Source organism: Salmo trutta, chromosome 2 (genome assembly GCF_901001165.1).
Source record: "Salmo trutta chromosome 2, fSalTru1.1, whole genome shotgun sequence".
Lineage (NCBI taxonomy): Eukaryota > Metazoa > Chordata > Actinopteri > Salmoniformes > Salmonidae > Salmo > Salmo trutta.
Window position 1 is genome coordinate 21,818,768 of NC_042958.1, and position 22,563 is coordinate 21,841,330.

At 42.0% G+C, this 22,563-nt stretch overlaps 1 protein-coding gene across 3 annotated transcripts in view; it reads right to left on the reverse strand.

Moving 5' to 3' along the window:
• The window catches only part of dpyda (dihydropyrimidine dehydrogenase a), a 216,110-nt gene that overhangs the window by 173,446 nt on the left and 20,101 nt on the right, over positions 1-22,563 (reverse strand). For all 3 annotated transcript variants that reach the window (XM_029698324.1, XM_029698334.1, XM_029698344.1), the window contains exon 3: positions 10,282-10,364. In XM_029698324.1, the coding sequence (XP_029554184.1) occupies positions 10,282-10,364 (83 nt within the window). The remainder of the gene's footprint in view (positions 1-10,281; positions 10,365-22,563) is intronic.

Below are 22,563 nucleotides of genomic sequence, written 5' to 3' on the forward strand. Positions count from 1 at the left end.
TCATTTTAATTTGCATATATTTCCGTTAATTCCCATATATTCCCGTTAATTGCCACGGAAAGTTTCCACCTCTGAATATTCCCCAAAATTTGCAACCCTAATGAGGTCAAAGGAATTGTCCATAGAGCTCCGAGATAGGATTGTGTCAAGGCACATATCTGGGGAAGGGTACCAAAACATTTCTGCAGTATTAAAAGGTCCCCAAGAGCACATTATTCTTAAATGGGAGATGTTTGGAACCACAAAGACTCTTCCTAGGCTGGGCGCCTGGCCAAACTGTGCAATCGTGGAGAAGAAGAGCCTTCGTCAGAGGAGGTGACCAAGAACCCGATGGTCACTATGACAGAGCTCCAGAGTTCCTCTGTGGAGACGGGAGAACCTTTCAGAAGGACAACCCTCTCTGCAGCACTCCACCAATCAGACCTTTATGGTTAAGTGGCCAGACTGAAGCCACTCTTCAGTAAAAAGGCACATGACAGCCCACTTTGTGTTTGCCAAAAGGCACCTAAAGACTCTCAAGACCATGAGAAACAAGATTCTCTGGTCTGATGAAACCAAGATTTAACTCTTTGGCCTGAATGCCAAGCGTCACATCTGGAAGAAACCTGGCACCATTCCTACGGTGAAGCATGGTGGTGGCAGAATCATGCTTTGGGGATGTTTTTCAGCGACAGGGACTGGGAGACTAGTCAGGATCGAGGCAAAGATGAACGGAGCAAAGTACAGAGAGATCCTTGATGAAAACCTTCTCCAGAACACTCAGGACCTCAGACTGGGGTGAAGGTTCACCTTCCAACAGGACAACAACCCTAAGCACACAGCCAAGACAACACAGGAGTGGCTTCGGGACAAGTCTGAATGTCCTAGCCAGAGCCCGGACTTAAACCTGATCGAACATCTCTGGAGAGACCTGAAAATAGCTGTGCAGCAACACTCCTTATCCAATCTGACAGAGCTTGAGATCTGCAGAGAAGAATGGGAGAAACTCTCCAAATACAGGTGTGCCAAGCTTTTTGCATCATACCCAAGAAGACTCAAGGCTGTAATTGCTGCCAAAGGTGCTTCAACAAAGTACTGAGTAAAGGGTCTGAATACTTATGTAAATGTAATATCAGTTTTTTATATTTAATAAATTATGGGGTATTGTGTGTAGATTGATGAGGGGAAAAAACATATACATATTTATACTCCAGACTAATCTTTCTACATTTCTCAATTCCATTCTGTTACTTTTAGATTTGTGTGTATTGTTGTGTATTGTTAAATATTACTGCACTGTTGGAGCTAAGACAAGCATTTCACTACACCCGCAATAACATCTGCTAAATACAGTATGTGTATGCAACCAATAAAATGTGATTTTAGCACAATTGAACAGGACATTTAATTGAAGAAATAATTTCAATCGCATGGTGTTGTTGTTAGTCGACTGTCTTGAGTTAATTTCCGTTAACTCTCTCAGAGTGAAACGGACGTGGGAGAGGCCTCATTATCATATTTCCCAGCATGCTTTTTGTTGAGTTTTAGAATATTTTTTTTATATCTATGTTTCCTCATGCACATTGATTGATTGATTAATTGATCTTATACTAAACAAAGATAAATAACTAACATTTTTCTAAACTAATCCAATCTGTAAGGGGTTGGACTTATTGCACCCGGTACTGAAATGGTTGTACCAGTTTAGATGGTTTAGGTATTCTTGTTAAGTGTTTCTTTTTAGTCATTCTGAGTGCATGTTGTAGGTGATAAAATATTCAAATTGTTGGATATCTTCCCTCTGGCTGGATTCTAATAGTAGTTACTAATCACTTCACAAACCAGGTTATTGTGACTTGCAGGTCTGTGGCCCATGAGCAAGGATTTTCAGACCACAATGTTGAGGATAACCAGACTATAACTAAGACATGGTTGTTGCATTCAATAACTTCTATTCCTGAAACCGTCAACAAGTGATTGCCTACGTGAATGCGTTTCAATTAAAAGTAAACCCTTTATGACCACATATTATACATTTCATAAGGCCTTCTATCACTAACAATCTATAACATTCACTCAAAAGGCATGCTGGGAAATATGCAAATACAGCTTTACACCCTACAGGGTTAAAACGACACCCCCAGTGTTTAGTGTTTAAAACCTAAACACCTTATGCTGAATAAACATCTCCGTGTTTAAAAACTGTTACAGTGAATAAACATATTCTGGTGTTTACGATCTAAACACTGTGACACGTTTCCATTGAAATTCTAAATACCTTAACGCGTTTAAAAGGTGTTATAGAAAAGTGTTTAGTTATGTGTTCAGATCCTAAACACTTGGTTTTACAGTGTGGAATGAAACATACATTAAATCAAAATGCATAGATCACACAAGAAATAAAAACGGCATTCATAACCCTCAGACTGTATGGGTTAACTAGATCATGGAAAACAGACACTGTTACAATAATCATATTAAGTGTCTTCCATCAGTAAAACCAGTTTTCTACAATTTAAAATATGTTTAAACGTGTTAAAATTGTCTAACATGAATGCAGCTAAACAGCAATGCATATCTGAAGTGATCTAAAGCAGACACAATTAAATCTTCATTCAATCATCCTTGGAACAATGTAATTATTGCATGCCCCCACTTCCATGTGCATTTTAAATAAAACATATACAGTGAGGGAAAAAAGTATTTGATCCCCTGCTGATTTTAATAGTTTGCCCACTGACAAAGAAATGATCAGTCTATAATTTTAATGGTAGGTTAATTTGAACAGTGAGAGACAGAATAACAACAAAAAAATCCAGAAAAACGCATGTCAAAAATGTTATAAATTGATTTGCATTTTAAAGAGGGAAATAAGTATTTGACCCTTCTGCAAAACATGACTTACTTGGTGGCAAAACCCTTGTTGGCAATCACAGAGGTCAGACGTTTCTTGTAGTTGGCCACCAGGTTTGCACACATCTCAGGAGGGATTTTGTCCCACTCCTCTTTGCGTATCTTCTCCAAGTCATTAAGGTTTCGAGGCTGACGTTTGGCAATTCGACCTTCAGCTCCCTCTCCTTTGTTGCCTTGGATGTGTGTTTTGGGTCATTGTCATGCTGGAATACCCATCCACGACCCATTTTCAATGCCCTGGCTGAGGGAAGGAGGTTCTCACCCAAGATTTGACGGTACATGGCCCCATCCATCGTCCCTTTGATGCGGTGTTGTCCTGTCCCCTTAGCAGAAAAACATCCCCAAAGCATAATGTTTCCACCTCCATGTTTGACGGTAGGGATGGTGTTCTTGGCAGCATTCCTCCTCCTCCAAACACGGCGAGTTGAGTTGATGCCAAAGAGCTCCATTTTGGTCTCATCTGACCACAACACTTTCACCCAGTTGTCCTCTGAATCATTCAGATGTTCATTGGCAAACTTCAGATGGGCATGTATATGTGCTTTCTTGAGCAGGGGGCCCTTGCGGGTGCTGCAGGATTTCAGTCCTTCACTGCGTAGTGTGTTACCAATTGTTTTCTTGGTGACTATGGTCCCAGTTGCTTTGAGATCATTGACAAGATCCTCCCGTGTAGTTCTGGGCTGATTCCTCACCGTTCTCATGATCATTGCAACTCCACGAGGTGAGATCTTGCATGGAGCCCCAGGCCAAGGGAGATTGACAGTTCTTTTGTGTTTCTTCCATTTGCGAATAATCGCACCAACTGTTGTCACCTTCTCACCAAGCTGCTTGGCGATGGTCTTGTAGCCCATTCCAGCCTTGTGTAGGTCTACAATCTTGTCCCTGACATCCTTGGAGAGCTCTTTGGTCTTGGCCATGGTGGAGAGTTTGGAATCTGATTGATTGATTGCTTCTGTGGACAGGTGTCTTTTATACAGGTAACAAGCTGAGATTAGGAGCACTCCCTTTAAGAGTGCTCCTACCTGTATAAAAGACACCTGGGAGCCAGAAATCTTTCTGATTGAGAGGGGGTCAAACACTTATTTCCCTCATTAAAATGCAAATCAATTTATAACATTTTTGACATGTGTTTTTCTGGATTTTTTTGTTGTTATTCTGTCTCTCACTGTTCAAATAAACCTACCATTACATTTATAGACTGATCATTTATTTGTCAGTGGGCAAACGTACAAAATAAGCAGGGGATCAAATACTTTTTTCACCTCACTGTATTGATGCAACAAATTGCTGTATTCAAGCTCACATCAAACAATTCTGAGCAACAACAATAGCCAATCTAAACTCAGCAAAAAAGAAATGTCCTCTCACTGTCAACTGCATTTATTTTCAACAACTGAGACATAAACTGAACATGTTCCACAGAAATGTGATAAACAGAAATTGTATAATGTGTCCCTGAACAAAGGGGGGGGGTCAAAATCAAAAGTAACAGTCAGTATCTGGTGTGGCCACCAGCTGCATTTAAGTACTGTAGTGCATCTCCTCCTCAGGGACTGCACCAGATTTGCCAGTTCTTGCTGTGAGATGTTACCCCACGCTTCCCCCAAGGCACCTGCAAGTTCCTGGACATTTCTGGGGGGAATGGCCCTAGCCCTCACCCTACGATCCAACAGGTCCCAGAGGTGCTCAATGGGATTGAGATCTGGGCTTTTCGCTGGCCATGGCAGAACACTGACATTCCTGTCTTGCAGGAAATCACTCACAGAACGAGCAGTATGGCTGGTGGCATGTCATGCTGGAGGGTCATGTCAGGATGAGCCTGCAGGAAGGGTACCACATGAGGGAGGAGGATGTCTTCCCTGTAACGCACAGCGTTGAGATTGCATGCAATGACAACAAGCTCAGTCCGATGATGCTGTGACACACCGCCCCAGACCATGACAGACCCTCCACCTCCAAAATCGATCCCGCTCCAGAGTACAGGCCTCGGTGTAACGCTCATTACTTCGACGATAAACGCGAATCCGACCATGACCACTGGTGAGATAAAACCGCAACTCATCAGTGAAGAGCACTTTTTGCCAGTCCTGTCTGGTCCAGCGACGGTGGGTTTGTGCCCATAGGTGACGTTGTTGCCAGTGATGTCTGGTGAGGACCTGCCTTACAAGCCCTCCGTCCAGGTTCTCTCAGCCTATTGCGGACAGTCTGAGCACTGATGGAGGGATTGTGTGTTCCTGGTGTAACTTTGGCAGTTGTTGTTGCCATCCTGTACCTGTCCCGCAAGTGTGATGTTCGGATGTACCGATCCTGTGCAAGTGTCGTTACATGTGGTCTGCCACTGCGAGAATGATCAGCTGTCCGTCCTGTCTCCCTGTAGCGCTGTCTTAGGCGTCTCACAGTATGGACATTGCCATTTATTGCCCTGGCCACTTCTGTAGTCCTCATGCCTCCTTGCAGAATGCCTAAATCACATTCACACAGATGAGCAGGGATCCTGGGCATCTTTCTTTTGGTGTTTTTCAGAATCAGTAGAAAGGCCTATTTAGTGTCCTAAGTTTTCATAACTGTGACCTTAATTGCCTACCATCTGTAAGCTGTTAGTGTCTTAATGACAATTCCACAGGTGCATGTTCATTAATTGTTTTTGGTCGGGGACGGACATCCAGCGAAAAATCCTATCGCCATTAGCATAACGAAATGTAATATATATATTTTTTCAAATATAGGACTATGTTATATCGTTTTATAGATACACCTCTCCTGAATCGAACCACGTTGTCCGATTTCAAAAAGGCTTTACAGCAAAAGCAAAACATTAGATTATGTTAGAGGAGTATATCGTAAAAGTAGCCACATAGCCATTTTCCGACCAACCACATGCATCACAAATAACCAAAAAACAGCTAAATGCAGCACTAACCTTTGACAATCTTCATCAGATGACACCCCTAGGACATCATGTTACACAATACATGCATTCTTTTGTTCGATAAAGTTGATATTTATATATAAAAACAGCATTTTACATCGGCGCGTAACGTTGACTAACTATTTTCCCTCAAATGCATCCGGTGAAACAGCGCTACAATTTACTAAATTACTATTCGAAAACATTTTTAAAATGTAATATTGTCATTCTAAGATTTATAGATGAATATCTCTTGAAAGCACCTGTAATGCCAGATTTAAAAATAACTTTACTGGGTAATCACACTTTGCGATAAAATGGGATGCGATACTCAGAAAATAGGCTACCGTTACAGGTCAGCGCCATCTTGGAACAATCGCATATCAAATCTAGTCTTGTATGCTATTGTCAATAATCCCTTACCTTTGATTATCTTCATCAGAAAGCACTTCTAGGAATCCCAGGTCCACAACAAATGTATTTTCGTTCGAAAAAGTTAATCCTTTATGTTCCAATAGCTTGTTCTTGTTAGCGCGTACTGAAGGCTGCACCAAAAGTTCCGTTTTTTTATTTAGGTTTGTTCAAACATGTCAAACGTTGTATAACATATATCTTTAGGGCCTTTTTCAACCAGAGCTCCAATAAGACTCAAGGGGGACGATTGCATTGTGTTTCAAAACGTTTCGAAAGGGGAGGGTAGCCAGGGGCGCCGGCGTCATAATGGTGATGGCCCTCTCAGTGTGACCACGTTCCACTGCATCTCATTCATTCAGTTTTCACAGTAGAAGGGTCAAATCACTTTGTAAAGACTGGGGACATCTAGTGGAAGCAATAGGAAGTGCTCAATGAACCATTGCTCACTGTGTGATTTACAGGCAAACTGATGAAGTTGAGTCCGCAATTCAGAATTCCACTTCCTGTTACGATCAGTCTCGGGGTTTTGACTGCCATATGAGTTCTGTTATACTCACAGACACCATTCAAACAGTTTTAGAAACTTTAGGGTGTTTTCTATCCGCAAGTATTAATTATATGCATATCCTAGCTTCTGAGTTTGAGTAGGAGGCCGTTTAAAATGGGCACACATTTCTTTCAAAAATCGCTGTAGCGCCCCCTATCCTAGGCGAACGACAAGAGGTTAAACCCTTTACAATGAAGATCTGAGAAATTATTTGGATTTTTACGAATGATCTTTGAAAGACAGGGTCCTGAAAAAGGGATGTTTCTTTTTTTGCTGAGTTTATGCTAGACATCTTTAAGTCTTTGAATATCATCGCAGGATATGCGCTTTGGTGGGACAAATTAAACATTGACAGTGTGTTCGTTGTGTGTGTGTGTGTGTGTGTGCGCGTGTGTGTGTGTGTGTGTATCAAATCACATTTTATTGGTCGCGTACACATATCTAGCAAATTATTTGCTTATGTTTCTAGCTCCAACAGTGCAGTAATACAACAAAACACACAAATCCCCAAAATAAAAATTAAGAAATATAGAAAAATATGAATGAGCAATGTCAAAGTCCAGAATATAAATATATATGATTGTGATGGTGTGTATAAAGAGTATGGACATTATATGAATAGAAAAGGTGTGTACAGCAGTAGTTATATAGGATAAGCCTTTAGAATACATACATACATACATACATACATACATACATACATACCTACATACATACAGTGTATTCACACCCCTTGACTTTTTCCACATTTTGTTGTGTTACACGCTTTATTTAAAATGTATTAAAGTTAGATTTTTCTGTCACTGGCCTACACACAATACCCCATAATGTCAAAGTAGAATTATGTTTTTCGATTTTTTTTTTACCTCTTATGGCTAGGGGGCAGTATTTTCACGGCTGGATAAAAAACGTACCCGATTTAATCTGATTATTAGTCCTGCCCAGAAACTAGAATATGCATATAATTATTGGCTTTGGATAGAAAACACTCCAAAGTTTCTAAAACTGTTTGAATGGTGTCTGTGAGTATAACAGAACTCATTTGGCAGGCCAAAACCTGAGAAGATTCTGTTCAGGAAGTACCCTGTCTGACCATTTCTTCCCCTTGTTGATTCTCTCTATCTATTACAAGGGATCTCTGCTGTTACGTGACACTTCCCACGTCTCCAATGGGCTCTCAGAGCCCGGGAAAAACCTGAATGACGTAATTCAAAGCCCTGGCTGAAACACACGAGAGCTTTTGCTAAGTGGTCTATCAGAGGACAAAGGCTTAGGCGCGTGACCTGCCCCGCCCCCGCCTTTCGGTTTTTCCCTCTGTTTACAGACACGCAGATTCCCGGTCGGAATATTATCGCTTTTCTACGAGATAAATTGCATAAAAATTGATTTTAAACAGCGGTTGACATGCTTCGAAGTACGGTAATGGAATATTTAGAAATTTTTTGTCACATTATGCGCCATGTACGCGACCGTGATTTACCATTCGGATAGTGTCTAGAACTCACGAACAAAACGTCGCTGATGGAACATAACGATGGATTATTTGGGACCAAACCAACATTTGTTATTGAAGTAGAAGTCCTGGGAGTGCATTCTGACGAAGAACAGGAAAGGTAAGACCATTTTTCTTATAGGAAATGTGATTTTGGTGAAGGCTAAACTGGGTGGGTGTCTAAATAGCTAGCCCGTGATGGCTGGGCTATGTACTTAGAATATTGCAAAATATGCTTCATCCGAAAAGCTATTTTAAAATCGGACATATCGAGTGCATAGAGGAGTTCTGTATCTATAATTCTTAAAATAATTGTTATGCTTTTTGTGAACGTTTATCGTGAGTAATTTAGTAAATTGTTAGTAAATTCCCCGGAAGTTTGCGGGGGGTATGCTAGTTCTGAACGTCACATGCTAATGTAAAAAGCTGGTTTTTGATATAAATATGAACTTGATTGAACAGACATGCATGTATTGTATAACATAATGTCCTAGGTTTGTCATCTGATGAAGATCATCAAAAGGTTAGTGCTGCATTTAGCTGTGGTTTTGTTTTTTGTGACATTATATGCTAGCTTGAAAAATGGGTGTCTGATTATTTCTGGCTGGGTACTCTGCTGACATAATGTAATGTTTTGCTTTCGCTGTAAAGCCTTTTTGAAATCGGACAGCGTGGTTAGATTAACGAGAGTCTTGTCTTTAAATAGCTGTAAAATAGTCATATGTTTGAAAAATTGAAGTTTTCGGATTTTAGAGGAATTTGTATTTCGCGCCACGCCCATCATTGGATATTGGAGCAGACGTTCCGCTAGCGGAACATCTAGATGTAAGAGGTTAAAACAAATTAATAAAAAATGTAAAGCTGAAACGTCTTGAGTCAATAAGTATTCAACCCCTTTGTTATGGCAAGCCTAAATAAGTTCAGGTTATGGCAAGCCTAAATAAGTTCAGGAGTAAAAATGTCCTTGACAAGTCACATAATAAGTTGCATGAACTCACTGTGTGTGCAATAATAGTGTTTAACATTATTTTTGAATGACTACCTCATCTCTGTACCCCACAATTATCTGTAAGGTCCCTAAAGTCGAGCAGTGAGTTTCAAACACAGATTCAACCAGATAGACCAGTGCCTCGCAATGCCTCGCAAAGAAGGGCACCTATTAGTAGATAAAAAACAAAGCAAACATTGAAAATCCTTGAGCATAGTGAAGTTATTAATTACACTTTGGATGTTGTATCATTACACCCAGTCACTACAAAGACACAGGGGTTCTTCCTAACTCAGTTACCGGAGAGGAAGGAAACCGCTCAGGGATTTCACCAGTCAATGGTGACTTTAAAACAGTTACAGAGTTTAATGGCTATGATTGGAGAAAACTGAGGATGGATCAACAACATTGTAGTTACTCCACAAAACAAACCTAATTGACAAAGTGAAAAGAAGGAGGCCTGTACAGAATAAAAATATTCCAAAACATACATCCAGTTTGCAACAAGGCACTAAGTAAAACGTGGCAAAGCAATTTTTGTCAAATCCAATAAAACGTATTACTGAGTTCCACTTTCCATATTTTCAAGCATAGTGGTGGCTGCATCATGTTATTGGTATGATTGTAATCGTTGTGGAGTGGGGAGTTTTTCAGGATAAAAAATAAATCGAATGGAGCTAAGCCCAGGCAAAATCCTAGACGAAAACCTGGTTCAGTCTTCTTTCAATTCAGACTGTAAAACAACAACATGTGGAATAAGTAAAGGTGTATCAATACTTTCTGAAGGCACTGTATATATATGAATTGGGTATCGTGTGACCAGTGTGTGTGTGTGTATAATAACCACCGGCCACTAGTTTAGCCTCTGAGGGAAGAGGTTTCTCCCACTGACAAATTAATACCTCAGAGAGTACAAAGCTGAATGGTGGCAATAAACTCATTCGTCCAATAATGAAGAATGACTTTTAATCCCCTCCTCCCCCTGCATCGTTGCCACATCTGTGACTGTTGCCATGGTGACCCGGCGGCTGAAGCCTTACCTCATTGCTTCCCGAAGTGCTCCGCGCTCGCTCAGAGTTGTGTGTTTGATGTCATCAAAATTGTTCTCCAGCGTCACGCAGCTCTACATGTGTGTGAAAGAGAGAGAGAGAGAGAGAGCGAAGGATGAGTGTTTGTTTGTTTGTCTGTTTGGTGTCTGATGCGTTTCATTGATCGTAGGGCTAATACCCTGGATTCTGTCTTAATCCACTTCAATACCATCGCAGCACACCAAGCTTTTAGGAAAAGAGAATAAAATGTATTCTTTATGCAAATTGCACTTTATCTCCAAAACCCTGACTTTGTTGTGAATGAATCATCAAATACTGACATTGCAATGTTATTGGTCCAGCACATCATTTAAACCACCGCACGTCAACACACTCCTCTCTTGGGGTCGGGGTGAGCCGTTGTCATGGCATCGGCCCTATCAAATCCCCGGGACCCCTCCGGAGCGGAGATGAGCCTGGGGTAGGGGACAGACTGAGCCAAGGAGAGAGAGAGAAGCCTGGACGTTATTGACACGCTGACGATTAGCGAGGAAGGAACCTCTGCCCTCCTGCCGCCACCGGCCAGATAACCACTCAGCTCAGCCTAATCTCCCTCCCTCCCTTCTCAAGAAGTGTGTGTGTGTGTGTGTGTGTGTGTGTGTGTGTGTGTGTGTGTGTGTGTGTGTGTGTGTGTGTGTGTGTGTGTGTGTGTGTGTGTGTTCAGACCCCACTCAGTGACCACAGGCCACAGGGTCTAATCCCTTACTCATACTCAAGAGCTGGATCATACAGGCCCGGATGTTTGTCTTTAATAACACATTCTTAACAACACAATCAACTCTCCAACCCTGCCTACTGCCATTCAGTACCACAACAAAGCAAAGAAAGTCAGGTAGCCGCAGACCTTGCAGTGCTAAATTGTCCTCTAGATGACATAACATCATCATACTGTGTAGTGTCTATGTATACCTGATTTGCACCATGACTGTACACAGTACCATCACTCCTCTATGAGCGACAGCCTTTACTACATAAATGGAGTGATGTTTATTTTGTATATCAATTATGTACAATGGTGGATGATGGCATGGCCGTTTACGGCAATTACGTTTTTTCAGCAAACTACTTGCAAGGCAAAGCCTGAGGATATCCAATTCAAACACCCATTGACTTGTAGCTAGGTTGGTTAGTAAAACTATTGCTGCATTACAAGATCGATATTATCTTAGAGCTTCCACAAAATGTGTGAAACTAATACACATATACCGGGAGGAAGGGAAGGGATTTTATCCATAAAGATAATGATTATCTCACTAAAGTGTTTCTACTGGAATTGGTTATAACGTGAGCCCTGTGGTGGTAATGTTCTTCGCACAAAACGAAATATGGAAGGCCTGCATTTTACACCTAATAATTAGGAAAGCTCTTCAATTCTTATTGACACCTAATTTACATGATTGAAAACCAAAGTGCAAGTCAGTGATTTTCCCAATTGAATTCTCGTAATGTCTACACTGAAGTATTTCAATAATTCAATGGGATTAACAAATGTTTTCTTTCATTTCGTTGTTCAAACAATAAAAATAAAATGATATGGAAATGTGTCATTATTTGCATTGTTTGAGCGTGTGTGAATGACAAGGAAATGTTTCAAAAACAATTTGTGTAAACTATTTTTTTATCTGTCCTCTGGGCAAGGGATGGAATATTGCATTAATAAGCCATATTCATTCTAAAGTGTTGTGAATGTGTCACAAACACATCAGAACGTCATACCATTATGAGGGTACTAATATCGAAACTGTAAAAAATTGTAGAGCTGAGTGAAGAACTAACAAGAGTTTAGTATATTAAGGGTAGTTAAGCTATCGTTCCTTTTTGGAAATAATGATTGATTTTCCTCATGTTAACCGTCAAGCTACCAACATAAGAGCACAATAGTGGAATACATAAAGGGCATTGAATCTGACATATTGTATGGCACACTTCACACCACAACTTTGTCAAATATTCATTCCACTCTAGCAGCAGCACGTGCCAGTTAGCTATGAGACCTCGGGGGATTCCCATACGGAGCGGAACACAGCTATTAGCTTGTCTTGTGAGATTTATGAATTTTCATATCAGATAACGGTGATTAATCTCAGGCCATTAGGAGAGATATAGCCCACCTCTCTTTATGTCTACCATAAGATTTTAAACCCCATAACATACATACCTACCTACCTACCAGCCCCCTCAAAGTTGCACTAAAACAGACAGGCAGAGCTATCTAAACAACAAATATTCAAATGCAATGTCAGACACATCTACAGTACCTACCATTATATACCTAATAAAACACATTCCAAAATGTTAGGAGGGGAGAATATTATATTCCAATTATGTCACGGCCAATGTATTTACGCCATAAGCTTAGTGTTCTATTATACATTCAGAAGAATGAAAAGGTCCTTGGAGGGAAGAGAGAAGAGAATTACGAGGAGCTTCTATTAACATCAAATCTTAACATAATTCATTTAATCTCCCCCACCCCTCGGTAGGAGCGGCTTAGGCAGGGTAGTGCTTGTGTTGTAATACTCCATGTATCTGCTGGTTAATCCTACGATGGAAGTGGGGAGGGAGAGAGGGCCACTGCTGGGATTACCAGGGGGGTCTGTGTGTTTCAACTGATAAAGCCCATCGATCACAACCACCCCCATACATATCACTCTACAGCTCCCCGACTAACACAAACACACACACCTCTTTGTGTTCTCTCTCTCTGTCTCTCTCTCTCACACACACACACACACACACACACACACACGTGTGCTCCACCCTAATGTGGTGCTGCAGCCTGCTGACATTTGATCAGGCAGAGAGAATCAATGTCTAGGTTGATCAGTGTCGTGTAATTATCCAGAGGTAGTCAGAGATAACGAACCAGTCGTTTACACAGTATCTGACTCACTGGCCCCACTCTGCTCACAACACAATGACCTGCTTTAACCCAGCCAAGACACACATACACACACACACACTTTAACTCAGTCCACTGTGTCAATATTCCATCCCAGTGCCCCCTGTCGATCACCCCATGCTGGTGCATGTCTTACCAGGGACTGAGAGGATGAAGAGATCAGGGATTAAATCAGTAAAGTGATGATGGAAAATATGTTCCAGTAAATATGTGTCCACATTTACCAGAGACTGTCTTATAGATTTATCTGTAAAAGATAAATGAGTGATGAATTTCCACTCGCAAAAAGTCATGTTCAGCTCTCATCTCAGCTAATCTCTCACTAACACCAAAATCAACATTAGGCCATCACCAAAAATCTGGGGGCCACATATGGAATCCTTCCGCTCCAATGATGAAGTATACTCTTCTGTTCTCTCAAAATAAAACGTCACATTATTTGAACGAAAACGACAAGATAGCCACACAGTTGTAAATACTAATTAGCTGAACAATAGGTGAGGCAGCATGATAAACAGTTTTGGAGTCCATTTCTTTTGTTTTGATATCTTCATATATTTCTTAAAATAAATGAATCTCCTTTTTTTCTCCGACATGCAATGCATTTAATGAACAATCTGTCTTCACACTGCAGAACTATTAGAGGCATGACCCATTTACTTTTATCACAATGTGATGGAGTGGAGCATTTGCTCCTCGTTTTACTCAATTTAAATCCCTTCAATAGTGACAAATAAACCTGGCAAAAGCACTAATGTGGGCTCATCCATAATATTGTGTGAGAAGACAATTATTTCACATGTAAAGATAAAAATACAATACATCTCCTGGCAGAGAAGACCTGCTGTTAAAGATTACACCTGGCCAAAAAGACCACAGACTATGATTATGATGCTTTAGCCCTGAAGAGGTGAGACATCGGATATCATTGTTACTGAAAAAAACTTGAATGCTTCAAATTCTCAAACAAAGATGCGTTTCCAATTTCAGCCATTCTTATGTACATGATCAATGTTGTTGGATATTATATGGACTCAACAGTTTGATACAAATTAAGTTTCAGTTCTGTTATGGAGGAGACAGTTTCCAATGCAATATAAATGCGTTCGACAGCCTCATGTGTTGTCTGTATTGCAGAACATCCTCAGTATCTTTAAGTGTTGTTTTTTGTTGTTGTTGGTGTACATAAATACTATTTAACTTTCAGACTAAGAGAAACCTTCATTTAATTCTAAAATGTTATTCCATTTTGGAAAAATGTCTGAGAGAAACCATCACCCTTTAATTTATGCATATCACAACAAAACCAAAAAAAAAAAATATATATATATATATATATATATATATATATATATATATATATATATATATATATATAAAACGAAGGCAAGATTACATTTCTTTCCTTAAGACTTTGATTGCGATCGGAATGAAAATAACCGTTTAAAAATATGCTGTTTTTTTTTCTTTCCTTGTTTTTATTGGACCTTGACTGTGACCGGGGTACTGAGTGATGATTATGAAAGGCAATTTAAGACATTTAACGAATTCCAGACAGGATTCACTTATGGTAGATTTTTTGCCCTCTTCGCTTTCATCGTGTCTCATTAAAGCAATTACCTTCAGATGCCTAATAAACCTCCCAGAAGCCTTTTCTGACACCAAAGCAGAGAGAGAGAGAAGAGAGAAGAGAGAGGAGAGAGGAGAGAGGAGAGAGAGAGAGAGAGAGAGAGAGAGAGGGGGGTGTGGAGTAGAGAGAGAGAGAGAGGCCTTCTAAGACACCAAAGCAGGGAGACAGACAGACCGAGATGGAGAGAGAGGAGGGAGGAGACAGCGACAGAAGAGAAAGAAAAAGAGGCAATACAAAAAGATAGAAAGAGAAAAAAAACAGAGAGGTGAAGAAAGAATTGGAGAGTGAGAAAGAGAGAGAGGGGGAGAGAGAGAAAATCAGCCAAAGATAAAGCCAGAGAGAGAGAGAGAGGTAAAGGTAGAGGAAGAAAGAGAGAGAGGCACCAAAGCACAGTCTTCAGATCAGAGAGAGAACACAGAGAAGCATTACGAGGATAGGAGGATGGGCAGAGAGAGAGTAAATGTGCTCTAACTCACTGGTATCACAAAGCAGAAAGATAGTAGTGAGTCTGGATCGGTCTGAGTTTCTGAGTGCTTAATGCCCAGATATCATGGAAGACTGCCCTGCAGTATCGCTCCGTGGATTAGTAAGGGGGCTATTACACCGCAAATAGGTAGGGAACCCCTTCAAAGATCCCCTTTACTGGCATAAACTGCATCCCTCAATATCCTAGCCATACATTAGGACGTTATATGGATGAAGGCTCTTCATAGATCCACCTCTAAATAATGGGTGCATCTCAAATTACACCCTATTCCCTGTATAGTGCATTACTTTTGACCAGGACCCATCGGGCTCTGGTCAAAAGAAGTGCATCAAATCAAAGTTTATTTGTCACGTGCACCGAATACAACAGGTGTAGACCTTACAGTGAAACGCTTACTTACACACTCTAACCAATAGTGCAAAAAAGGTATTAGGTGAACAATAGGTAAGTAAAGAAATAAAAACAACAGTAAAAAGACAGTGAAAAATAACAGTAGCGAGGCTATATAACAGTCATATAGGGGAGGTACGCGCAATGCCGTCGGGGGTAGGCCAAATGAAAATGTTATTCACATTTAAAAAATTAAAATAATATCTACATATATATATTTTTTCACATTTTCAAACAGTCCATTTATATTTTCCAACGGGGCTATGCATTTGGGTGAGTTTTTTTTTCCTCGCCCGAGTAGCCTTGTTTCACTGCCAAAAATAAAATTAAACCATCTAGAGTTCAGCGAAATAACAACACAATGTCAAATACAGGTAGCCTAGTCAAATAATTAACATCCAATCACATTAACCGTTACTTTCCCACGGGAATTCCACTAACAGTCCGTATGTAGCCAAATGTAGCTGCTGCTATTCCGTTTGCTCGAAAATTGATAAATGGTTAAAAAAAGTAAGGCCTGTGTCCATTGAGACACATACCAGCTCAACTGGTAGTACTGCTACTACCAGCAGTACTACACATGCACCTGTCGACGACACAAGTTGTTCTGCTTCCACAAGCACATCCAATGCTAGCGTCAGTAATTCTACATTTGTTGTTAGCCCAGCAAGCATGGACACAGACAGTTGTGATTCTGAGGCAGCCGAAGAGCTACTGCCTCATTACCCGGGAAAGCACCGAACAGACAGGGAGACATTGGACCATTGAAGAGGCGCAAATATGATGAGAACTACATTGATTTGGGGTTCACTTATATTGGGAGTAGTGCCTTTCCTCAGCCACTGTGTGTTATATGTGCAAAAGTACTATCTCACAACTCGATGAAACCTTCACTCTTGCGCAGACATTTAGAAACAAAACATGCCATTTGAAAAATAAGCCACAGGAGCTTTTTGAGCGAGAATTCAGACATGTATATAAGCAACAGATAGCATTAATAAGAAGGGGCTAGAAGCGTCTTATATGGTGAGCTACCAAGTGGCTATGACAGGCAAGCCCCATAATATTGTGGAGGACTTAATTCTTCCTGCTGCCACAGATATGGCTGGGACAATGCTGGGGGAAAAGGCCAAAAAAACTATACAGACAATGTCTCCATCAAACAACACTGTTTCACGACGCATCAGTGACGCATCATGTTTTGAAACAATTACTGCTTGCATACAAGCCAGTGAATTCTATGCATTACAGCTGGATGAGTCAACAGACATGGCGGGCCTGGCACAGCTCCTGGTATATGTCCATTACGTTTATGGGGGGTCAATTAAGGAAGACGTCCTCTTCTGCAAACCACTGGAAACCAGGACAACAGGAGAGGATATTTTTAAAGTACTGGACAGCGTTGTGACATCAAATGGACTTTGGTGGTCAAGATGTGTTGGTATCTGTACTGATGGAGCAAAAGCCATGACAGGAAGACATGGTGGAGTGGTAATGTGCGAGCAAGCAGTTGCTCCCGACACCACTTGGGTACACTGCAGCATCCACTGAGGCTCTTGCTGCCAAGGGAATGCCAGACAGCTTGAAAGATGTTTTGGACACTACAGTGAAAATGGTTAACTTTGTTAAAGCAAGGCCCCTGAACTCTCGTGTATTTTCTGCACTATGCAATGATATGGGCAGCGACCATGTAACGCTTTTACAACAAACAAAAGTGCGCTGGTTAACCTGTTTGGGGTAGGGGGCAGTATTGAGAATTTTGGAAAAAATATGTTCCCATTTTTAACGGCCTCCTACACCAACTCAGAAGCTAGAATATGCATATTATTGTTCAGGTTTGGATAGAAAACACTCTGAATTTTCTAAAACTGTTTGAATGGTGTCTGTGAGTATAACAGAACTCCTATGGCAGGCAAAAACCTGACAAGGCTTCAAGCAGGAAGTACCCTGTCTGACAAGGAGTCGTGCGTCTTACCTCTTTTTATTGAAAAGTAAGGATCTTAGCTGTAACGTGACAATTCCCAGGGCTCCAATAGGCTCTCAGAGCCCGCGAAATAACTGAAGGTTTACGAGGGAACCTCAGGTTGAAATATATTATCGCCTTTTGTAAGTGGATGCTCGGAGGACCTTTCAATGATGCGCGTGCATGAGTCGCTTCTGAGGAGAAATTTTATTCGGCTGTTTAGGCTCAATGCATACTCCCGGTCGGAATATTAACACTTCTCTATGACATAAATGGCATAAAAATTGGTTTTAAACAGCGGTTGACATGCTTCGAAGTACGGTAATGGAATATTTAGACATTTTTGACACGCCAATGCGCCATGCGCGACACCGCGAAAAAGCATTCTAGAACTCACGAACAAAACGTCGCTGTTGGAACATAACGATGGATTATTTGGGACCAAACCAACATTTGTTATTGAAGTAGAAGTCCTGGCAGTGTATTCTGATGAAGAACAAGCAAGGTAAGAACATCTTTCTTATAGGAAATGTGATTTTGGTGGATGCTGACCTGGGTGGGTATCTAAATAGCTAGCCCTGTAATGCCGGGCTATGTACTTAGATTATTGCAAAATGTGCTTCATCCGAAAAGCTATTTTAAAATCGGACATATCGAGTGCATAGAGGGGTAATGTATCTATAATTCTTAAAATAATTGTTATGCTTTTTGTGAACGTTTATCGTGAGTAATTTAGCAAACTGTTAGTAAATTCACCGGAAGTTTGCGGTGGTTATGCTTTTTCTGAACGTCACATGCTAATGTAAAAAGCTGGTTTTTGATATAAATATGAACTTGATTGAACAGACATGCATGTATTGTATAACACAATGTCCTAGGTGTGTCATCTGATGAAGATTATAAAAGGTTAGTGCTGCATTTAGCTGTGGTTTGGGTTTATGTGACATGATATGCTAGCTTGAAAAATGGCTGTGTGATTATTTCTGGCTGGGTACTCTGCTGACATAATCTAATGTTTTGCTTTTGTTGTAAAGCCTTTTTGAAATCGGACAGTGGGGTTAGATTAACGAGATTCTTGTCTTTAAATAGCTGTGAAATAGTCATATGTTTGAGAAATTGAAGTTATAGCATTTCTAACGATTCAAAAATCGCGCCACTGGATTTCAGTGGCTGTTACGTAGGTGGGACGAGTTCGTCCCACATGTACTAGAGAGGTTAACAAGGGGCAAAGTATTGACACGTTTTTTAAATTGAGAGACGGGCTTAAAGTTTCCTTTACTGACCATCATTTTTGTTTGTCTGACCGCTTGCATGATGACAAGTTTCTCACACGACTGCTTATCTGCGTGATGTTTTTTCTCACCTGAATGATCTGAATCTAGGATTACAGGGACTCTCCGCAACTATATTCAATGTGCGGGACAAAATTGAGGCTATGATTAAGAAGTTGGAGCTCTTCTCTGTCTGCATTAACAAGGACAACACACAGGCGTCTGCTAAATGACTTAAATGTAAATGTAATGTAAATGTCTTTCCATCATTGTATGATTTTTTTGTGTGCAAATGAACTCAAGCTAACAGACAATGTCAAATTTGATATAGCGAAGCACCTGAGTGAGTTGGGTGCGCAATTACGCAGGTACTTTCCCGAAACGGATGACACAAACAACTGGATTCGTTATCCCTTTCATGCCCTGCCTCCAGTCCACTTACCGATATCTGAACAAGAGAGCCTCATCGAAACTGCAACAAGCGGTTCTGTGAAAATGTTATTTAAGTCAGAAGCCATTGCGAGATTTCTGGATTGGGCTGCGCTCAGAGTATCCTGTCTTGTCAAATCACACTGTTAAGACATTGATGCCCTTTGCAACCACGGACCTATGTAAGAGTGGATTCTCGGCCCTCACTAGCATGAAAACTAAATACAGGCACAAAAAGACTGAGACTCTCCAATACAACCCAACATTGCAGAGTAATGTGCCTCCTTTCAAGCACACCCTTCTCATCAACCTGTGGTGAGTTATTCACCATTTTTGATGAACAAATAAGGTTTTATATGTAAGATGGCTAAGTACAGAGCAAAATGATTGATTATTATTATATTATTATTTGTGCCTTGGTCCTATAAGAGCTCTTTGTCACTTCCCATCAGCCGGGTTGTGACAAACTCACACTCATTCTTATGTTTAATAAATGTATCGTTAGAGGGGGTGTAATTATCGAGGTTAGCTAGCCAGCTATTTTCGTCCCCCGCGACGCCATTTTTCCAAACCTAGCCAACTATTACCGACGACCAGCATTGTAGAAACTAAATACATTACAAAGGAACGTCTTGATTAGTGCTATGTTAGCTAGCTACATAGTTGCTTTTGTATCATGATAAGGTGTAGTACTGAAACTATCAAGGTTACCTAGCCAGCTACACGTTCAAACAAAGTCAACAACGCAGCCACTGCTAGCTAGCCTACTTCACCAGCCAGCAGTACTGTATCATTTGTCATTTTAGTCAATAAGATTTTTGCAACGTAAGCTTAACTTTCTGAACATTCGAGACGTGTAGTCCACTTGTCATTCCAATCTCCTTTGCATTAGCATAGCCTCTTCTGTAGCCTGTCAACTATGTGTCTGTCTATGCCTGTTCTCTCCCCTCTGCACAGGCCATACAAACGCTTCACACCGCGTGGCCGCTGCCACTCTAACCTGGCGGTCCCAGCGCGCACGACCCACGTGGAGTTCCAGGTCTCCAGCAGCCTCTGGAACTGCCGGTCTGCGGCCAACAAGGCAGAGTTCATCTCAGCCTATGCTGCCCTCCAGTCCCTCAACTTCTTGGCGCTGACGGAAACATGGATTACCACATAACACTGCTACTCCTACTGCTCTCTCCTCGTCTGCCCACGTGTTATCGCATACCCCGAGAGCATCTGGCCAGCGGGGTGGTGGCACTGGAATCCTTATCTCTCCCAAGTGGACATTCTCTCTTTCTCCCCTGACCCATCTGTCTATCTCCTCACTTGAATTCCATGCTGTCACAGTTACCAGCCCTTTCAAGCTTAACATCCTTATCATTTATCGCCCTCCAGGTTCCCTTGGAGAGTTCATCAATGAGCTTGAAGTCTTGATAAGTTCCTTTCCTGAGGATGGCTCACCTCTCACAGTTCTGGGTGACTTTAACCTCCCCACGTCTACCTTTGACTCATTCCTCTCTGCCTCCTTCTTTTCACTCCTCTCCTCTTTTGACCTCACTCTCTCACCTTCCCCCCCTACTCACAAGGCAGGCAATACGCTTGACCTCATCTTTACTAGATGCTTTTCTTCCACTAATCTCATTGCAACTCCCCTCCAAGTCTCCGACCACTACCTTGTATCCATTTCCCTCTCGCTCTCATCCAACACTTCTCACTCTGCCCCTACTCGGATGGTATTGTGCCGTCCCAACCTTCGCTCTCTCTCTCCCGCTACTCTCTCCTCTTCCATCCTATCATCTCTTCCCTCTGCTCAAACCTTCTCCAACCTATCCCCTGATTCTGCCTCCTCAACCCTCCTCTCCTCCCTTTCTGCATCCTTTGATTCTCTATGTCCCCTATCCTCCAGGCCGGCTCGGTCCTCCCCTCCTGCTCCGTGGCTCGACGACTCATTGCGAGCTCACAGAACAGGGCTCCGGGCAGCCGAGCGGAAATGGAAGAAAACTTGCCTCCCTGCGGACCTGGCATCCTTTCACTCCCTCCTCTCTACATTTTCCTCTTCTGTCTCTGCTGCTAAAGCCACTTTCTACCACTCTAAATTCCAAGCATCTGCCTCTAACCCTAGGAAGCTCTTTGCCACCTTCTCCTCCCTACTGAATCCTCCTCCCCCTCCCCCCCTCCTCCCTCTCTGCGGATGACTTCGTCAACCATTTTGAAAAGAAGTTCGACGACATCCGATCCTCGTTTGCTAAGTCAAACGACACCGCTGGTCCTGCTCACACTGCCCTACCCTGTGCTTTGACCTCTTTCTCCCCTCTCTCTCCAGATGAAATCTCGCGTCTTGTGACGGCCGGCCGGCCAACAACCTGCCCGCTTGACCCTATCCCCTCCTCTCTTCTCCAGACCATTTCCGGAGACCTTCTCCCTTACCTCACCTCGCTCATCAACTCATCCTTGACCGCTGGCTTCAAGAGAGCGAGAATTGCACCCCTTCTGAAAAAACCTACACTCAATCCCTCCGATGTCAACAACTACAGACCAGTATCCCTTCTTTCTTTTCTCTCCAAAACTCTTGAACGTGCCGTCCTTGGCCAGCTCTCCTGCTATCTCTCTCAGAATGACCTTCTTGATCCAAATCAGTCAGGTTTCAAGACTGGTCATTCAACTGAGACTGCTCTTCTCTGTGTCACGGAACCTCTCCGCACTGCTAAAGCTAACTCGCTCTCCTCTGCTCTCATCCTTCTAGACCTATCTGCTGCCTTTGATACTGTGAACCATCAGATCCTCCTCTCCACCCTCTCCGAGTTGGGCATCTCCGGCGCGGCCCACGCTTGGATTGCGTCCTACCTGACAAGTCGCTCCTACCAGGTGGCTTGGCGAGAATCTGTCTCCGCACCACGTGCTCTCACCACTGGTGTCCCCCAGGGCTCTGTTCTAGGCCCTCTCCTATTCTCGCTATACACCAAGTCACTTGGCTCTGTCATATCCTCACATGGTCTCTCCTATCATTGCTATGCAGACGACACACAATTAATCTTCTCCTTTCCCCCTTCTGATAACCAGGTGGCGAATCGCATCTCTGCATGTCTGGCAGACATATCAGTGTCGATGACGGATCACCACCTCAAGCTGAACCTCGGCAAGACGGAGCTGCTCTTCCTCCCGGGGAAGGACTGCCCG